Raw genomic sequence first — 18,129 nt, 5'->3', positions numbered from 1 at the left:
TTGTAGGTGTTCCCTGGTATCAGTTCTAGTGCATATAGTTTCACTTTCTGGGCATCAATTTTAGGAAAAAGTGGGGGGGAGAAAAATTGGCATGGTGAGAGAAGTTTGGGGAGAGAAGTGTGCCATCCTAGTGAAAGCAAAACCTGTTCTTCTTGTGTGCCTTTCAAAACATGCTAGCTGAATCTTGTTTTAAATTATTGGCTCAAATATTAGCCTGCCTCAAAACAAATAAGGATAGAGGGAGCGATGGGAAATTTCACTTGAGACAAAATATGCAGGAAAAAAAAAAGATGTAAGTTTCTTTACAAGAAGCAGTGGCCGATATTAAGTAGTCAAATACAGCCTAAAGACTGAAATATAGAACCTAGCACCAGCCTCAGTACTGGAGAGTCCAACGAGGAAAAGCCAGCATTTGCCCCCAGATATTTCAGTCAGTTTTGTGTCCTGCTCCTTATTGGACATAGTTTTCTCCTGAATGGATTACTTTATTCCGTGTTTCTTTCAGGTCAGGGTCCTGGTAGACACCAAGAATATATGTTCTTGATGTGCTAATAGATCCCGAGGAGCTGTAAGAGAATTTGCTACTGTGGGGGATGAAAGCAAAGACATTTGGAAAGCATTTACCCTCCTCTGGGCAAGAGCCAGAGACAGGAGGAAAAATAAACATGCTCTGTGCTGGGAGGGCGTGGGTGGCTCTGCAGGTTGGCAGGGGAAAAACAAATGAAAACAGATGAATAAGAGGAGGTTTGCGCAAAAGATGCAAATTAATCTAGGTAGGTAATTTTATGTCCCCACTCTTTGTGTTGCTTCTTAGACACTGCTGTGATAACAACAAAAGTGGCATAGGTTTCTTTTCTATTCCTCAGTTAAATTAATTAAAAAATTGTAGTATTCATCTACAATTATTATTGGCTTTTGAAAACAATATTAATATATGAGTTAGAAAATGGTCATGCTTAAGCATTCATAGCATACTCCAACTTTGTGTAAGTCTCTGTGTGGACGTTAGTGTAATTGTAATATATTGGTAATTCCATTATGTCTTGAGATTGTAAGCACCACTGGAGCTGTATTATACTGTACAAAAGCTGTACAGGGAAAGCCCCTGTCTTGAAGTCAGCAGTGTAAGACCACCGGCTCCCTTCCCATCTTACCCCCAACCCCAAATGGGGAAAAAGACTAAACAGAATTTTCTAATTGAAATTTGATGTGACAGTCGTGTCTGTAGGGCACTGTTCTGACCTCCAGCTCTCGTAGTCTCCATACAGTTCAGCAAGAATGAAGTAAATGATATTTGTGCTAATGTCAAAAAGTTTCTTTTGTCAGTGCTATTCCCATAGCATATCGTCTGTCTTGAGATAAAGGATCCTATTTGCAGCAAGTACTTGATGTGAATAGCAGATAGCAGAAATGAGGTCTAAATCTTAACTAATGCATATATCACGGTACCTTGGACACACATTATGCTTGATCCCAAATTTTCTCAGTAAATGATGATAACATATTCACTTTACAAAGGGAGAATAAATTATATTTAAATTTTTGTTCCTTTGTTTGCTGCTTTGACTCTGATAGATGTCAGGAATGTTGCGTGGAGGTTAGAGTACATGTAAGTACATCGCATCATGTTCTGAAATGTCAGTGAGCACTTTAGTCACCTAAAAATAAACTGAAAAAGCATCAGTCCAGATTGTCTAGCTCTTGTGTCTTATTTATTGAGATTTAACATTGTGCTGTTTGAGCATAGTTTAGAGGACTTCTATCCTAAACATGCTGCTTTCTGCAAGTACAGACACTTCGATCTTTGATGGCAGGAAATTCAATGAAGGACAGGACTGTGGTGGTAAGCACTAGCTGCAGCATTCCTTTTATTGATAGGCATCATAAATTACCAGCCCAACCTAAAATGTGTGCGACCCTATTACTGAAACAAGGCAGTTCATTCACCTTTTACTTTCTCTCAAGATTTAGGACTATATGGTAAACAGCTGTACTCAGTATATCTATACACAGAAAAATCTCTGAGGGAGAATGGTGTTAGTAATACTATATGCTCTCTGCCAGGGCGAATCCCGCCTTCTGGTGTGTAGAAATTTTGTTGGCATAGGGAGTTGCAACTGTGCCAGTGGGGTTTTTTTTAATTCACCTTTTTGAATAGGTTACAGTACTTTCCAATTTTCCTTAATGTTTTACATGAATGATAAAATAGGACAGATAAATCCTTGGTTGATATGGGAAAAAATGCCACCTGCAGAAAACTTAGTACTACCTGGTGTTTGCTATATATTTTGTGCTTTCTCATCCCAGGCAGTAGGAAGTGTGATATATTCTCTCTGAAGCTGCAGTAGCATAATTGAATCTGCTGTGTAATCAATAATTCCTTAACTGTGCTGACAAATACCCATTGATTGTTTTTCCTGTGAAGACTTTCAGCCATCCTGTCCCCTTGAACAAGCTCTGCCTTGTCTGTAGCTCTATTTAATACTTTGCAGAATTGCAAATCAGAATCTTAAATATATTTATACTTGTTTGGTTTCTGACCAGAAATCATGCTGTGACAGATTGGGAGTTCTGCCTATGTACAGCTAATGAATTCTGGTCAATGTTAAGGAATTGCTGTATCATCAAATACCTTGGCATGTCAGAGTGAGAAAAGGCTGTGAAGGTTATTTCATGTAGTTTCAAAGGTGGGACCATTGAGGGAGCTCATTAAATTTTAATGGTTTCCATTTAGATAGCAGCACTTTGAGACAATGACATGATCACACCTAACTGAAACCATCCTTTTCCCAACTCTATCTTGGCAACTAAGGTTTGGAAAAAGGCAAATTTCCAAACAGAAAACAGAGAAGTCTGATGTTTCAGCTGTGTCATGGAAAATGGAAAACTTGTGGCTAGACTGGTGAGAGACCTCTATGCTCTACACAACTGAGCCAATGGAGAAGGTATAGCATGTGGCTTCCATAACTTGCTTCCCACAGAGCCAGCTGGGTTAGCTTAAGCAGCTGTGGAAGGTAGCCTGACCTTAACCCAGCTGCATCTCATCTGGGCAGAGAAAAAGGCTCCCCCTTGTGAACCCTTCTGCCTGCACAGCTGGGGTGAGGTGGGCATGGGTGGAAAAAGATAAGGAGACTGCTGAGGGCAGAAAGATTTTCAAGTATGGCTAGATACAAACAGAGATACCTACCTATGGTCTGAGAAACTCAGGCAAAAAAGAAGGTAAGGGTTTAGAAGGAATCAGAATTGCAAAGTGGATGAGCTGAAGAGAAGAACAAAAATTTTGTAGTTGGTGAGGCCTCTTTATTTGAAGGACAAGTTGAAGAAGAAACAGTCTGCAAAGGACGGACAGAATTGCTGTGTGAATATACATTGCTGAGAGAATATACAGGACCTCTCTGCTATCCTCAGAGGTAGATTCATATAGCACTTGGAAATGTAATAAAAAATTGAAGCAGAGGAAAGCATATGAATGATTGTACTTTTAGCCAGATTTACATATTTCTCATGGAGAATAACATGGTAAGTAGGTAGTTTTGTAATTCTGATAATATTTGTGCATTTATTTCTTCGGTACATATCGCTGAAGGAGTGCCTGAATAGTAAAGGCAAAATGCCCTGTGGGTTAGACATCTGGGAAAGGGTGCACCTAAGCTAGAAGTTTGAGAGGTGTAGCAGTCTGGAAAAGGGTGCACAAAAGCTACAAGAAGTTTGAGAGGTGTAGCAGTAGGCAAAAGCCAAGAGTTGCGTTGTAAGGTTCCCTTTCCGGGAAGGAATGGCACGGGAAGTCTGCATTTAGGAAATAAGACAGGGAAGTTGAAACAGGAGGTGCGGTGCTGCAGTTAGACTAAAAGAAGCATGAGAGCATATGGATGAACACAACCACAGTAACCTAGTGAATGCCAGCTGAGAGGATCAACGAATGCTTTGATGCATGCCATTTATAGGTAAAACAGTGCAATAGTCTGGAAATTGAGTAGTATGGCATTGAAGGATCTGTCAGTTTTCTCAGTAACATTGGAAAGAAAACATTCTTCCTATTTTGCAAAATTAAAAAAAAAAAATTCTCCACCAAGGCCCTGGTGAAAAACTGGCAAGGGAAAAATGAGAGCCATCTGAAGAGACATGTAGCTCAATAGTTGGACTGAGGACAGAGGTTATCTTCAAGATTGTAGTGCTTGCTCTGCCGAGAGTGCGTCCAAAGTGTGTGCTGTGCTTACCTGAATCATTCCACTTGTCCCACTGCTGTTGAAATTTGTTCTACTTAACCTGACTAGCCACATCTGAAATGGGAAAGGAGTTTTAAAGTCTAGCTCACAGAACTTGCAGAGATATAGGAAATCTAGAATCAAACCTTGGATGTCTCAAAGTTGGAAGTTCAAATCCTTGGAGTTCAACAGCGGACTGTCTGAATGATTTGCTTACTGGCTTTCACAAAACAAAAAACCCTCCCAAAAGACACAAGCAACACTCCTTCCTTTCCACCCCCACTCAATTCCCTACCTGCTCCAGCTTTAAAAGCACTGATTTGTTGTATTTTCTATATAAAAACTCTTTATTGTTCCAATTCACTGAATGATTAAATGGGTGAGCGTTTAATTATCTTTTTAAATTCCATGCTTAGGAACACATCCCCTATCTACATAATACAAGATATTAATTGAAACTGTTTTTTTCATTAGGACTTAATTTGCTTTGTTTTTCAAGGTTCAGGGAAAGGTTATCTATATTGAAAAATAGTTCAAGATATTAGAATATCTATTACTGCAAACCTTTCAGTATAAGGAACATGTTTTCCTTAAATATATTCAGCCTTAAATATATTCTATTGCAACAAAGAGAAGGGATTGCACAGCAATTATGTCTGATTTCAGATTAGTCCATTTTCATCTCTGAGCTCAGGAAGGAAGCCTACAATATAATTTGATGACTATTGGTCCTTGGCATGCTTCATTGTCCCATACCTTCATCCCACAAGTCTGTGGCTGCCAGCATAATGTGCCTCACTGTACAGGGCTTCTGGCTGTTGGGTTTTATGTGCAGCCTTGCAGAGGTTTTCTGTTTCCCATGGCATCATGGTAGTAAAGGTGAAAGATGAATAGAATCACCTGTGAGTTTGGTCTTCCACCCAAACAGTCAGTAGTGTCAGCACTAGGGGATAGGGGAAGATACAGCTTTTAAGATTAAGTCAGAAAGTTTCCCATTCTCCATTGAAAGCAAAAGAGATTTTTGAGAATGTAATTGCTCATATGGATGCACTTAGTTATTTTTTGTGGAAAGTAAGTGAAAGCAAAACCCCTGCTAACACATAGTGTTTTGCTATGAAAGATTGTCTCCATTTTACATTGTTTGGAGAAGAGTTTTACCATGACTCTCTACCACCTACACATCCAAACCACTCAGCTTTCTGTTATCTTTAAATTAGCTTCCTCCAATAGCTAATAATTTTTATCTTCTTGAAATTAAACTGTCTGAAACAGTTCTGCCTTTCTGGTTTAATATTGTACTATGTTGTGGTTGGAGAGACACGTGGTGCCTTCAGAGGAGATGGAAGTAAACCATCCCGTCTGACTATGTGGGCCCATTGTGCCAGTTATGGTGTTATGTTTCCTCCTTGCAGCTGGACGAAGGGTAAATTCCTCTCCTTTCAACTGACACTCACAGCTGCTTCGTAGGCTGCCATGGAGGTATATTTTTGCAGTGTGAGGTATTTGCTACTGTGCAGCAACTCATGTTTGCTTTATAATAACAGGTTTCAATTGTGAGTTTCTAGGATCAAAGCTGAAAATAAAACCACTTTTATGCTCATATGTGAATAAAGAAGATTTTTAGTTAGGTTGAAATATTTATTAATCTACACTGAGGAACTGATTTGGAAGAAGATGAATTCTTTTTCCAAATATACCTGAATCCGATGAAAGGGTATGAATTGGAAATTATTTTATAATACAAAATATGACTGATTTTTAATCTTCTTGTTTGGTCATATCCCTGAAATTGCAGGACATGATGGTAAGACTGTCCCAGTCAGTCAGGGTCCAAACTGTATCTATTGTGTCATCCTGTGATCCAGGATGAATCCTATTCCTGTGTTAAAAGTGTAAGTTTATGGCAGTTTAGGATTAGTATTTCTAAACCAAAGTGGGATAATGTAATGGTCTAGGGTAGTTTGATATTAAGTATTGAAAATATGCCTATTTACAGATGTGCTCAGTAAAATTGGGAGTCCAAGTTCAAAAGTTCCAGAAATGCACAGAACTCAGATTTCTGAGTTTGATTAAGAGTCATTAAGGGACTGTGTACCATTTGTTTTAGTGATACTGCTTTTAGCATTACTGTCCACCGTTGTCATTATTTAACTTGTCTGAAAGTAAATTATCTTGTCAAAACAGTAGTAGAAGGAAACACAAACCAAGATAAAACAACAAATATTTTGTTACAGTTGTCAGTGCCGATTATAGTCAGAATGGAATGGAAGAGGAATTGGCAGGAAAATTACCAAATAACATACTTAAAATTATATTAGCACATTATTTTACCTTATTAGTGTTCTCAAATTTTTATTTCTCAGTGAAAAGCTCCCTGTAAGCAATTAAATGTGACTAGTGAGTCTTGAATCTGCTCAAATATGTAAGATTAAATAAAAAACTTTTAATGTTCCCAAACAACTTTTGCTTACTATAAGAAATAATTGAGGAGAGGTTAATTAAGTGTCTAAGTAGTTGAAATCCTGTTACAGATGACCACTCTGACTTCAGTTCTGCAGAAAGTTGTGTGATCATTTTCTAGTATTAACCACACGTGATTTAATTAGGTGTTCTCCTCTGATTGCAGATTGTTTTAAACTTCACCACCATGGACCTTTACAAGAGCAGTCTCTGTTGGTACGACTATATTGAAGTAAGAGATGGCTACTGGAGAAAATCACCTCTGCTTGGTATGCAACTGTAGAATGCTGCACTGTCCATAGTTACCATACTCATTCAGTTCAGTGGACTTGCTTGCTGTTGAACCCACAACAAACCTCTTGGTTTTCAGGTGTCTAGAATGTAACTAAACTAGGGGATGGGCAAAAACTCTAAATGGCCTCAAATAAGTCGTTTATTTGACTTCAAGCCTCAAGCCTTCCTTTCATTGCAGCTAGCTGTTACTCAGCTGCATGTGTGGAAAGGTAAAAACTACAAAATGTGCAACTTTTTGCTTTGCTTATGGGTATTGAAATATGAAGTTGCCATAGTTTTGTTCACAGAAATGGGGAAATAGTATACAGACAAATCTGTAGAGCATGTGATGGGAAATCCATAGAACACGTGATGAGCACATGCACTGTGGTTGAGAGCACCCATTGTAGAGTTGTACTTATGATCTCTGTTCCTGTGCTTTTAATATTATGAATAGAAGATTACTTCTAGTTTTCTTTGCATGTCCTTCCCTGCTCTCGCAGAGAAAAGACATGCAAAGCAATAATGAATTAAATCTTAGAGTTGCAAGTAATATGCAGGAAGCTGCAACCATCCTTTTCTTAATTCAGAGGGTTGGTGGGGAGATTTCACACCCCATAATGCCACTGCCCAACCCAGAGGCTTCGTTTGACATTCCGTGATCTTCTCTGATTGAAACTGGGGATTTCAGACCATAGGAAACATGAAAGTCTCCAACTTTGTGGGTCAGTTTTGTGGTTGTTTTTAGAATGAAGACTAAAACTATTCATTAGCGTCCTAAGAGCCACACTTTAAAAACAGCAAAAAAGAAAGAAAAGGAAGCAGATACAGAGGACAGATTTTTAACAGTAATGCCTATTTTCTTGGCCTTAAAAAGAAAAGAAAAAAAGAACAAGACCAGGCAGTAGTTACCCTTTTCTCCTGTTCCCTTCTCTATCACCTAGATAACAGAAATTTCACCTACCTAGGCTAAATTTAAGAGGATAGTATAGTCTAGGGTCATTTGGATGTTAGTTTTTAAATCTCTTCTGTCCTTAGACACAATGAGCGGTATTACTGTGACCGAGATTATGTTCCTCTCTTAAGATTAGCACTCACTTTCCCCTTCCAAAATGCCCAGGTTTGTATGTATAGAAACAATCTATAACAATATTTTTTTCTACTTAATTCCACTAAGGTTTTATACTTAGACTTGTGAGCCTGACTGCAATGAAAAGAAGTACTGAAAGTTTTATAATAAAATCTTTGTGTATTAGGTCCTGATCTGCAGAAACATATGTGCTTAACCATAAGCATGTGAATAGTTCCACTGAGTTGGTTATGCTACTCCTGTTTATAATGTTAAACACTTGTATAAATGTTTGCAGCATTTGGCTTCAGAGGCAGCAGAAAATGCAGTTACTGGTTGCATGTTTTTAGGCAGGTTTTGTGGTGACAAACTGCCAGAAGTCCTTGCATCCTCCGACAGCAGGATGTGGATCGAGTTCCGCAGCAGCAGCAACTGGGTTGGGAAAGGTTTTGCAGCAATTTATGAAGGTAAGCCTCTTACAGCATTAAAAATGACTTGATTATGGAAGAAAAATACTAACCGGATACCTTTGGATATTTAAAAAAAAAAAAGTCAGAAATAACCTAAAATGAAATCAGTATGTTATTACTAAAAGAGACAGTAGGTGTTAACTTACTAGACAGGACATTTTGAAACTCTTCTTCTGATCAAATTTCAGATGACCTCTTTTCCAGGGACACCACTGATAATATTTATAAGCATTTTTTACCGGTTGTTTAATTAACTAAATGTGCATGTTCTTGTGCTTAGTGTGTGGAAAGATTTCTTTGAGTAGTTTCTGTTTATTCTTCAGAAAAATCTGATTTAAGTTTTCCATGTGGTCTGGGATTACTTAATAGAGACACTCCCCCACACTGAGTATATTAGCAAGTCAACATTCACCTGTTTAAAATAGAGCCTGTTTTCTTAAATATTGAATCTATGATAGTAAATTGTATGATTCAGCTGATATTCACAGATCTTTATATGATTATCAGTATGGACCTGAGAAGCGCGTTTACTTTTCATGAAAATATTTTTAATTTATATTAGCTGTTTCTTCAAATTCAGTGTAAGCTTGAAGTGATAAACTGTGGGTTAAAATGCATAGTTCATTATAAAATATGAGATTTCAGTCTCGTTTGTCTCTTTCTAAAGGATAATAAATATTAATGAAGAATGTTTATTAAATATATTTCAAGGGCGAACAAAAAGTAAAATTGAATTATTTTGACCTTTTAAATATATTCTGTAAAATGTATAGATTCAGATTATCTGTGAGTCCAAAGTCTTCCTGAACACTGTAGACATATTTAGAGCTATTAGAAATGCTGAATTATATTCGCTAACTGAAATATGTATAGTGGTTTAAATGGATTGTTTTTTCAATAAATTGTCCTTGGTAGACTTTTTAAGTCTTCTCCAGAGTAATCTTATCATTATTTTTAAAAAGTAATCTTATCATTATTTTTAAATCTTATCATTATTTTATTCAGCTTGGGCGTGGGGAATAGAAAATGTCATTACTGACAATAAGAATTTTATGCTTTTATCAGCTATCTGTGGAGGTGAAATCCACAAAAATGAAGGCCAGATCCAATCTCCCAATTATCCTGATGACTACAGACCAATGAAAGAATGCGTGTGGAAAATAACAGTGTCAGAAAACTACAATGTAGGATTAACCTTTCAAGCATTTGAGGTAAAAGCTTTTAACTGATCTCAGAAAAGCATCTGGTAGATAAGTGACAGTGACATGTAAGGGAATCCTCATTAAACCTGTGAATGAATTTAAGAATTCTCTATGAAAAATAAGCTCCAGAATCCAATTCTACTCTCCATGAAACCTTCCTTTCTGCAGAAATTTTCAAGAAGATTAAAGTTTTTCATGTTTTCTATGCTATTTGAATTAGAATGTTTAAAGAGTCGCAGTTTAGCAAATGCATAATCCAGTTCAGCAAGGCTGTTTTAATATTCTGGTAAATAATTGCGATTTTTTTTCTTTGCTAAATCTTATTGTTAAAAAAGAATGTCTATCTGGAAAGAAACTACTGTGGTTTTTGGCTTCTGTTTTGAGAAGAAAGAAAAAAAAAGTTTTCGGTTTACAAACCTATATTTAGAGAGGGAAGAAAAAAGCCATGGTGAGTCATACTTGCGTCTCTTTAGTGTACATATGTCTGTGTATAACATTGCTAAACAGTGGTAAACTATTGTATAACAAAGAAAAATAATATTTCATATGTCTTTTTTATGCATACACGATATACTGGCTTGAAGTTTGTAGATAAATTTAGTAACATACTTTGAGTTCACTTGTTTTATTTGCATATGCTTCAGCAGTAATGACATGAAGAATGCTCTTTTTTAAAATCTAATCTTTTGGGCTTTATGGTGCACATAGAAATAAACACAGGTATAGTAAATATGGATATAATTTCCAAGCTATAATTTTAGTCTAACACACAGACTTCAAGGGTATGGTACATTTTTGCTATGACTGATTAAAGGTCTGAGCAGGATATCACAAGGGTTTGGGACTTCATCAGTAATTATGAGTATAAACAATGGAAATTTTAATAATTTCACAGATTCTAATTCATTTTCCCTTTTTTGTATCCTGAATTCATGTTGGGTCTAGTGCAGACAAGATCAGCTCTTCCTGCCCAAAGAGTTTTCCAAATGCCATTCAGACTCTCCATGGCCTCGCTCAAGATTACTTAACATAGTATGTCAGTCTCTCTTTTTAAGCACTGTTGCAAATGAACAATGGTTTTGGTAACTTTATACAATTTACTGTCTAGATGCAGAGCTTTTCTAGTCTGCCATTGGTGCTCAGTATTTTTTAGTGTGATTCCAAGAAAAATGGCACTATGCCTCTGCATAAGAGACTTGCCACAGTATTTGATATCCATGCAGATACTCAGCGTTGGTCTATGTGGACGGTACATTATCGCTTGAACTGACCCCAGTTCAATATCACCCTGGGAGAATCAAACTTCCATCTCATCTTTCAGGACCTTTTGATAATCACCAAGTTATGGACTATTTGCAAGTGTGAAGATGGCATGTTCGTGCCTCACCACATAGAAAATAATAAGAAGCAAAGGACCAGCAAATGAGAGCACAATTTAGTAGGCTAGTGGTTAAGGCTGTAAGAAGAAATGTCGTTTTTCCCCCAGATTATTTAGTATTATGGCACTCTCTAGAGGTGAAACATGTGGACTGACACCTCATAAGAAGAAAGAGGAAATTGAGCAGAAGTATAGTTGAGTGGTAGTCTCAAGTTAGTGCCTCTGCTTAGATGTGTTTTGAGAGAAGGGAAAAAAAAAAAATTCCAACAGTAGGGACTTGAAAGGTACATACTTTTCCAGGGGAGAGTCTGAGCTGGGATTCCAGAGTGACAAGATGCCCTTGAGCACCAAATGAGCTGCCCCTGAAAGGCATAAGACTGCTGTTATATCTGTCTTTGCGGTGTTTCTTACTGGCTCGTCCACAGGGCTCCCCGCTGAGAGTGAGAGTTGCTTTGGAAACTGCTCTGAAGTGCCTTGCCTAGACTTTCACCATTGGGTCTGATTTCCATTTCAGGTCCAAGCGCCTGAACGTAGGTGTTCTGTTTTTTGATACTAAGTCCCTCTCTGGACTGAATCCTTGGTGCACTGCCCAGTAAAACAAAAAGTTGTTTAAAAATCACAGTTCTTCGTGCCAGCTGAGATCAAAAAAAGTAAATGTCAGGCCAAAGAGTTATTGCAGCATATTCATGAGAAAATTACTTCTCTGTCCTTTGAAAGGTACAGTTAAGTAAGAGGAATTCTCATTATCCATATGTAATGCTAGAAAAAATAACTGTATAAATAACCTTCACTCTGAAATGAAAGCATTAGGGAAGCTGAGAATTTCAAACTGTATCAATGAGTCATCTTGTTTTGCCTGCTGTGGGCAACGCATTTTCCATTGAGTGTGGGATTACCCTTTCTTATTTGGCTGCCTGATGGGCAGCTACCCTTTCCAGTATCTAGATGACAGCAGAGATGTTGGGACTGGTAACTATATCTTTTTCCTTCATTGTTATAGTCACCTTTATTATATTGTTCTTTGAAAATTAGCAGTTCTTTTGAAAGAACTTTTGTTGGCACGCAGTCTCACCAGCTAAGGAATCCAGAGGATTTGTAGAGCTGAGCCATATTAATCTTCCTCATTTGAGTGGCCCTATTAATCTTTGTGCAGATAGCGTTCATTTAAATTATTTTTACATAAGTCAGGGAATAAAATTTATCTGATCTTCTGATTCCACTAGGCATAAATCCCATCTTTTATGACTAAAGTCTATGACTTGAGTTGGATATTTTACCTGTACTGGAATTCGACTCTATCAACAAATAAACAATGACAAAAAGTAATTGGAAAACTTCTCCTGAAATATGATTGCTGCCGGATTTGCTCTTCACAGCCTCTTCTCTTCTCTTTTCTTTTCTTTTTTTTTTTTTTTAAATATATATTTTTTTTTTTTCTGTTTGGGGAGTGCTACAAAACAAAGGTAGTCTGGAATTTCTAACCGAATATATTTTAGTCTAAAGTCATTGTTTGTTTTTTTCAAAACTGAAACTGTGTACAAGGAATTTTCTTTTCTTTTGAGAATGGATGTTGAGAACATTTCTGGCTTTCCATTTCACCAGGAGATTTCTTAGTGCTTTCCTGTGCTTTTGTGCCTGTCTTAAGAATTTTTCTGGCATTTTCTCAACTTAGTTCTCTAATGCCATTCAAATTCTGAGTTTCCTCCAAGGCCTTCAGGAGCCGACGGTATCTTTCATTCTCCTATAAGCAATGCATTTTTCTGTAAAACCTGTTTATTTATGCTTTTTTGCATTTGCTAACATTTTGCATATTTCTTCTCATCCATATGTAATATCAGTCTTGTGAAATTTTAATGCTCCTGTAAATAAGGTTTGCAGGATCAGTCCAGTTACAACTATAAACTCACTGGGAGTCCTTTCATTAACTTGAGGAGATTTTCTACCCTTGTAGTAGGAAGAATAAAAGACTATTGCAAGTGTAGTAGATCTTTGTATGGCAGCATTCCCAGATGACAGTATCATGACATCTTAAAACCTGAGGTACAGATAAGCAAAGCACATTTTATACTAGTTCTTTCTCATTGGTTACCAAGTGTCTTAACATCAATAATCATTTCTCAAAAACACAATACTTATCTTTTAGTTTATATATAGGTGTAACGATTTAATCCCTTAATATAATAATATTGATAATAATAATGGCATCACTTGCAGTAGTAGTACACTAAAAATAAATTAATATGGTAGAATGGCCACCTTTCGAATTGTTTTATTGAAAATCAATAGCACTTTGTAAGTTGGTTCATTTTTATAGTCTTAGGAAGTTTTCCAACTTACTGCTATACAAAATGTATTTTTAGCTGTTGTCTTCTACCAAAAATACAGTGGTTCTCTGAAAAGAAACTAACAATTTACCTCAATGGGAAATTGGTACGTGTAACTCAGAGCTGCACTTGGCCTGTGAAAAATCATAATTTCCATATTGCCCCATAGAACATGGAAACATGGAAAAAACAGACATTAATTAAAAGTCTTGAGTAGTAAAATGTCCACAGACATGTGGAAAATAGACAATTCCTTCACTGATGTTAGTGGGCTTTGGACCAGGTCACTACTTTCTACATCAGAGTGCAATATGATTTTTACTGAGATAACAAGGCAGACTGTTTCAAACTGGAATATGATGTCATGTGTTTAAACTTTATTATTTAGATTAATGAAAATTTGGAATTGGTATTACAGTGTCAAAACCTTATCAGTGCTCAGGTAGACACATGCCTGACCACATTAGTTGTAAATATACAATTGCCATTGAAGTCAGCAATAGATTGTTGCACCCCAGATCTTCCTGACTTTTCTCACTCATTTCCCAAACTCTGGCCCAAAGCAATTTCTGAGCAAACAGCTAAGAAATTACAGTAAATGGCAATATGGATTGTGCCAGAGAAGTGAGTGGGAGAAAATTACATATGTAAATGCCTGAAGAATTGGAAAGTTGGAAAGACGACAGACAAATTTTGTGTGCAAGTGCCATATTTTGATGCCATTAAAATGAAATAAAATCAAACACGCCCTTCCCCCAGTTTTCCCTCTTACATAAAAGAAGCAGAAATCCTAATGTGCTAAATGAAAGCTCCTTAGTCTGTGGTGGTTACTGAGCTTAGTGTTGGTCATGCACAATTAGAGCAGTGTACCAGCAGCCACTTGTACTAACTGTGCACTCACATGCCAGAAAAGCCCTGTCCGGAGAGAAGATGTGGATTTTTCTGGGTTTGGTTTGGTTTTGACTTCTTTGTCATTTTTAACAGAATTTGGATGTCCTGAACTAAATTTGAGGCTTCTCCAACCCCTTCTCCCTGAGCGTGGTCCCACCCCCCCATCCCTAAGCCTACCTCACGATTCAGCCACTTAGTTGAACAATAGTTTTCTTACAGGAATTATTTTTGAATGCTTGGATTTAGTTAATTCTTTTACAACTAAGATGCTGTATTACTTGAGTAACATGAAGTAATCCTACAGTAAAATGACCCAGGTCAAGAGGGTTTTTAATTCTGTCGGGAGAGAGACTCTCTCAATAAAGACAGGCATCATAAATTATCTAGGCTCCAGATAGGATCATATTTGGGCTGCTACTGCTTTCTTCTTTGGTGCAATTCCCACTCTGACTGACACTGCAAATACAATTAATTAAAGAGCACAAGGCTTGCTACCCAAGCAGAAATGCACACACGTCCACTCACATATTAGTCTATGTTTGGATGTCATCTGGCAGGACACTTAAATGAGAGGGACATTTTCAGTTGTTCTGGTTTCAGTAGGTTTCTCCATCATTATGGCAAAGATTCACTCATTGACCCAGGAAGTCAAAAGAAGACGCCTGAAATCAGGAATCGTGCAGCAGAAACCAGACACATGAGCTGCAGAAAAATAATGATGATTTTTTTTTTTGTCATCTGTTCTGTTGGCTACTTAAGAGCTGATAATTTTAGAAGTGTGTTTGGATCTAATTCTACAGATGTTTGGATCTAATTCTAAGAGTTTCTTACTGCACTGTAATTTTTTACAGTCACCCTGCAGCATCAGTAGGTAGTGATAAAAGCAAAATTTTGCACTCTGTTGAGAATAAAGGAAGAAAATAAAATATTGATCGTCACCTGAAATAGCACAGGTTGATAATGTCTAAAAATCTTATTAATATTAATAAAAATTGAGCTTTTTAATATTTCAAACCCAATTAATATTTCTGACCTGTCTAGCTGTTGAACCATTAATCTTGTATACTTGAGTGTACATGAGAAAAGAAGACTTTACTTGAGCTCAGAGTAGGAATCTGACATAACATTAAGAAGCTAAGAGAAGAGCGTGTCTTTTTTTAGTTACTTTTCTCCAGTTAGACTGTTGTGTCCTGTGTAACAGCTCAACAATTTTTTCTTGTAGGAAAACAAGTATAGTTAAAAACAGTCCAGTGATGCTTGTTCAGCTTCCTGATGTTTGAACCCTAAACAGAGAACTCTAACCTTAACTTTGAAAAATGTTTGTTGTGTTTATTATCTGATTGATATTTGATATTTATGGTCAAGTTCAAATAGGTCACTTTAAAAATAATTTTTTACAGATTGAAAGACATGATAACTGTGCATATGACTACTTGGAAATTCGAGATGGAACGAATGAGAACAGTCCTTTAATTGGTCACTTTTGTGGCTATGACAAGCCAGAAGACATTAGATCTACCTCTAATACCCTGTGGATGAAGTTTGTTTCTGATGGAACCGTTAACAAAGCAGGATTTGCAGCTAACTTTTTTAAAGGTAAATGTTAAAGCATATTTTGGGAGCTATGAACTACTTATCGCTTGTTTTTGTACTAGAAAAATTATGACAGGATATTAAAAATATTTCTCAACCTATTTTTACTAATATCAGTTCTGTACTGTCTCCAGCATATTTTTTACTTGGCCATACAATTTTATCAAAACAAAACAGTAGAGGTATTTGAATGTCCTTGTAAAATATGTCCAAAGAATGAAGGGACATATTCAGTGCAACTTCCTACTCTCTTCAAGTTCAAATAATCAGCTTAGTTTTGAAAAACCTTTGAAACATACCTTATCTTGTAAAAAATGGCTTTTTTGACATTGTGTTATCACATATAAAGTTAAATACTATAATCACAAATGGCTCTTTTCTGTTAAGGTTTTTTTCTTTTGTCTAAATGTTGTGGTTTTTCTAATCTGTTTGCTACATTAGGCTGCTTTAGGAATTTATTACTTTCCGTGAGCAAGAAAAATAAAACAAAACAGCTGAGAAATCGTAGTGACCAATGGCTTCACAGTCTTCCTTCCGTTTTGGGGGGTGTGGGGGTGTAGGTGTGTGTGTCATACAACTGCAGCTATACCAGCAGCATTCGGTGCATGGGGAGGGTGTAATTCCTACCCTGTGCTGCCCACGGCACAGTGAAAGCCACTAGCAGCGGTGTGGCCATGGTGACACCCGAAATACAGGTCACACCACCAGGAGAACCTTTTTGCTCTTTTGAAAAGCCACAAGCTGGCGCTTTTCTCACCCTAACTGTTAGTTTTCACTGTAGGCAATTATAACCTTGAAGGATGTAGACAGGAGAGTGGGAGCTCTGTTTTATTCCTAAGAATTACTTGTCCTGGTGTAAGGAAACAATATTTCAACATCTGAAGAATATTTTAACAATGAATCTCATGGGTGTACTTCAGAGCTAGTAGAGATATTACATTATTCCTTTCCCTCCCCCATCCCTGATGCATCTTGTTCCCTCTAATATCAGCAGAATGAAAACCTGGGATTTGAGGATTCTGTTAATCTGTTTTTGAGTATGAATTTGGGATAACGCACAAATTGATTCTGTAGGAGATAAAGTGCCCTTCAAGTGACCCTGCTGTGGATTTTCAATCTTTCTTTCAATACTTTATACAACCTTTAGATTACTGAATTATTGTATGCTGCCCACAAAGTGCTTTAAATTAGTTCTGCAGCTGTCAGTAGGTATTGTTGTAAAAAAACCCCACCCAAACCCCACAAAGGACAAATCTTTATTTTCTCCATTGCAGGTCTCCTTAGCATTTGAAAATCCTCTAGTCAGCAACTACAGTGTGTTATGTAGTGCATCTTATAATGGCATGCATACAGCTTTCTGGGTTAATATTGGTCCAGCAATAACAGCTGAGGAAGGTAATTATTTAACATGTTTTTGCATTCTTCCCTGTCTTGGCAGAGGAAGATGAATGTGCCAAACCTGACAATGGTGGCTGTGAGCAGCGCTGTGTAAATACTCTGGGCAGTTACCAGTGCGCCTGTGATCCTGGCTATGAACTTGGTCCTGACAAGAAGAGTTGTGAAGGTACAGTGTGTTGCTGTGTTACAGGCTTTTAAAGCTCACAGAGTGCCATCGCTTGAATGAAATGCTACACCTTTCACGTGCTCTGTCCTAGCAGTGTGAGATCTGTGGAACCCAACCTGGAAAACCAGTGCTCCCTTTTAAGTAGTGGTGCCAGAGTAATGTCTGTCCGCAGCAGTCCTCTTCATCTGATCCGTCACTAATTTAACTTTACAGGTTTTGCTGTTAGTTGATTGGGAGCAATGCAAAGCAGGACTTCCTACCTTCCCAAACTGCTTGTTACATTATTCATACTCATTAAAGCAAAGTCTCCCGCCATGCATAAGGAGACAATTATCAGCAGAGCAATGTGCCACTGCCTCAGAAGTGGCGTATTTAAACGACCACCTCTGACCGGGGTGTGACTGGGAAGCTGGCAGGTATGAAGAGCAGGATCCTTTATTCTAGCTCAAAGCTCAGAGAAATCCTCCCCACTCCCAGTCAGATTGTGGACTTTTGTTGCTGGAAACAAATTCTACTTTTCGGGGTGAGCAAAGCGTGTTCAAATAATCATTTGGAGAAATAAAAACATGATAAGTGGAAGATTGGGCAAACATAGGATTGGACTGAGATTTGCATTCTATACATGTTTCATGTCAAAGGAAAGAAGCAAAAGTTCTTGATCATTACATACCAATTATTGTTTGATTTGTATTCATAAACA

At 37.3% G+C, this 18,129-nt stretch overlaps 1 protein-coding gene across 2 annotated transcripts in view; it reads left to right on the top strand.

Annotated features, from left to right (window-relative positions):
- Nucleotides 1–18,129, top strand: part of TLL1 (tolloid like 1) — a 74,374-nt gene that overhangs the window by 28,866 nt on the left and 27,379 nt on the right. For both annotated transcript variants that reach the window (XM_075149382.1, XM_075149381.1), the window contains exons 8-12: nucleotides 6,832–6,934; nucleotides 8,358–8,474; nucleotides 9,543–9,688; nucleotides 15,673–15,868; nucleotides 17,304–17,429. In XM_075149382.1, coding sequence (XP_075005483.1) covers nucleotides 6,832–6,934; nucleotides 8,358–8,474; nucleotides 9,543–9,688; nucleotides 15,673–15,868; nucleotides 17,304–17,429 — 688 coding nt within the window. The remainder of the gene's footprint in view (nucleotides 1–6,831; nucleotides 6,935–8,357; nucleotides 8,475–9,542; nucleotides 9,689–15,672; nucleotides 15,869–17,303; nucleotides 17,430–18,129) is intronic.

The sequence above is a fragment of the Calonectris borealis genome, chromosome 4 (genome assembly GCF_964195595.1).
Source record: "Calonectris borealis chromosome 4, bCalBor7.hap1.2, whole genome shotgun sequence".
NCBI lineage: Eukaryota > Metazoa > Chordata > Aves > Procellariiformes > Procellariidae > Calonectris > Calonectris borealis.
The sequence above is the reverse complement of the archived record's forward strand: the minus strand, read 5'-3'. Positions and strand labels throughout refer to the sequence as shown.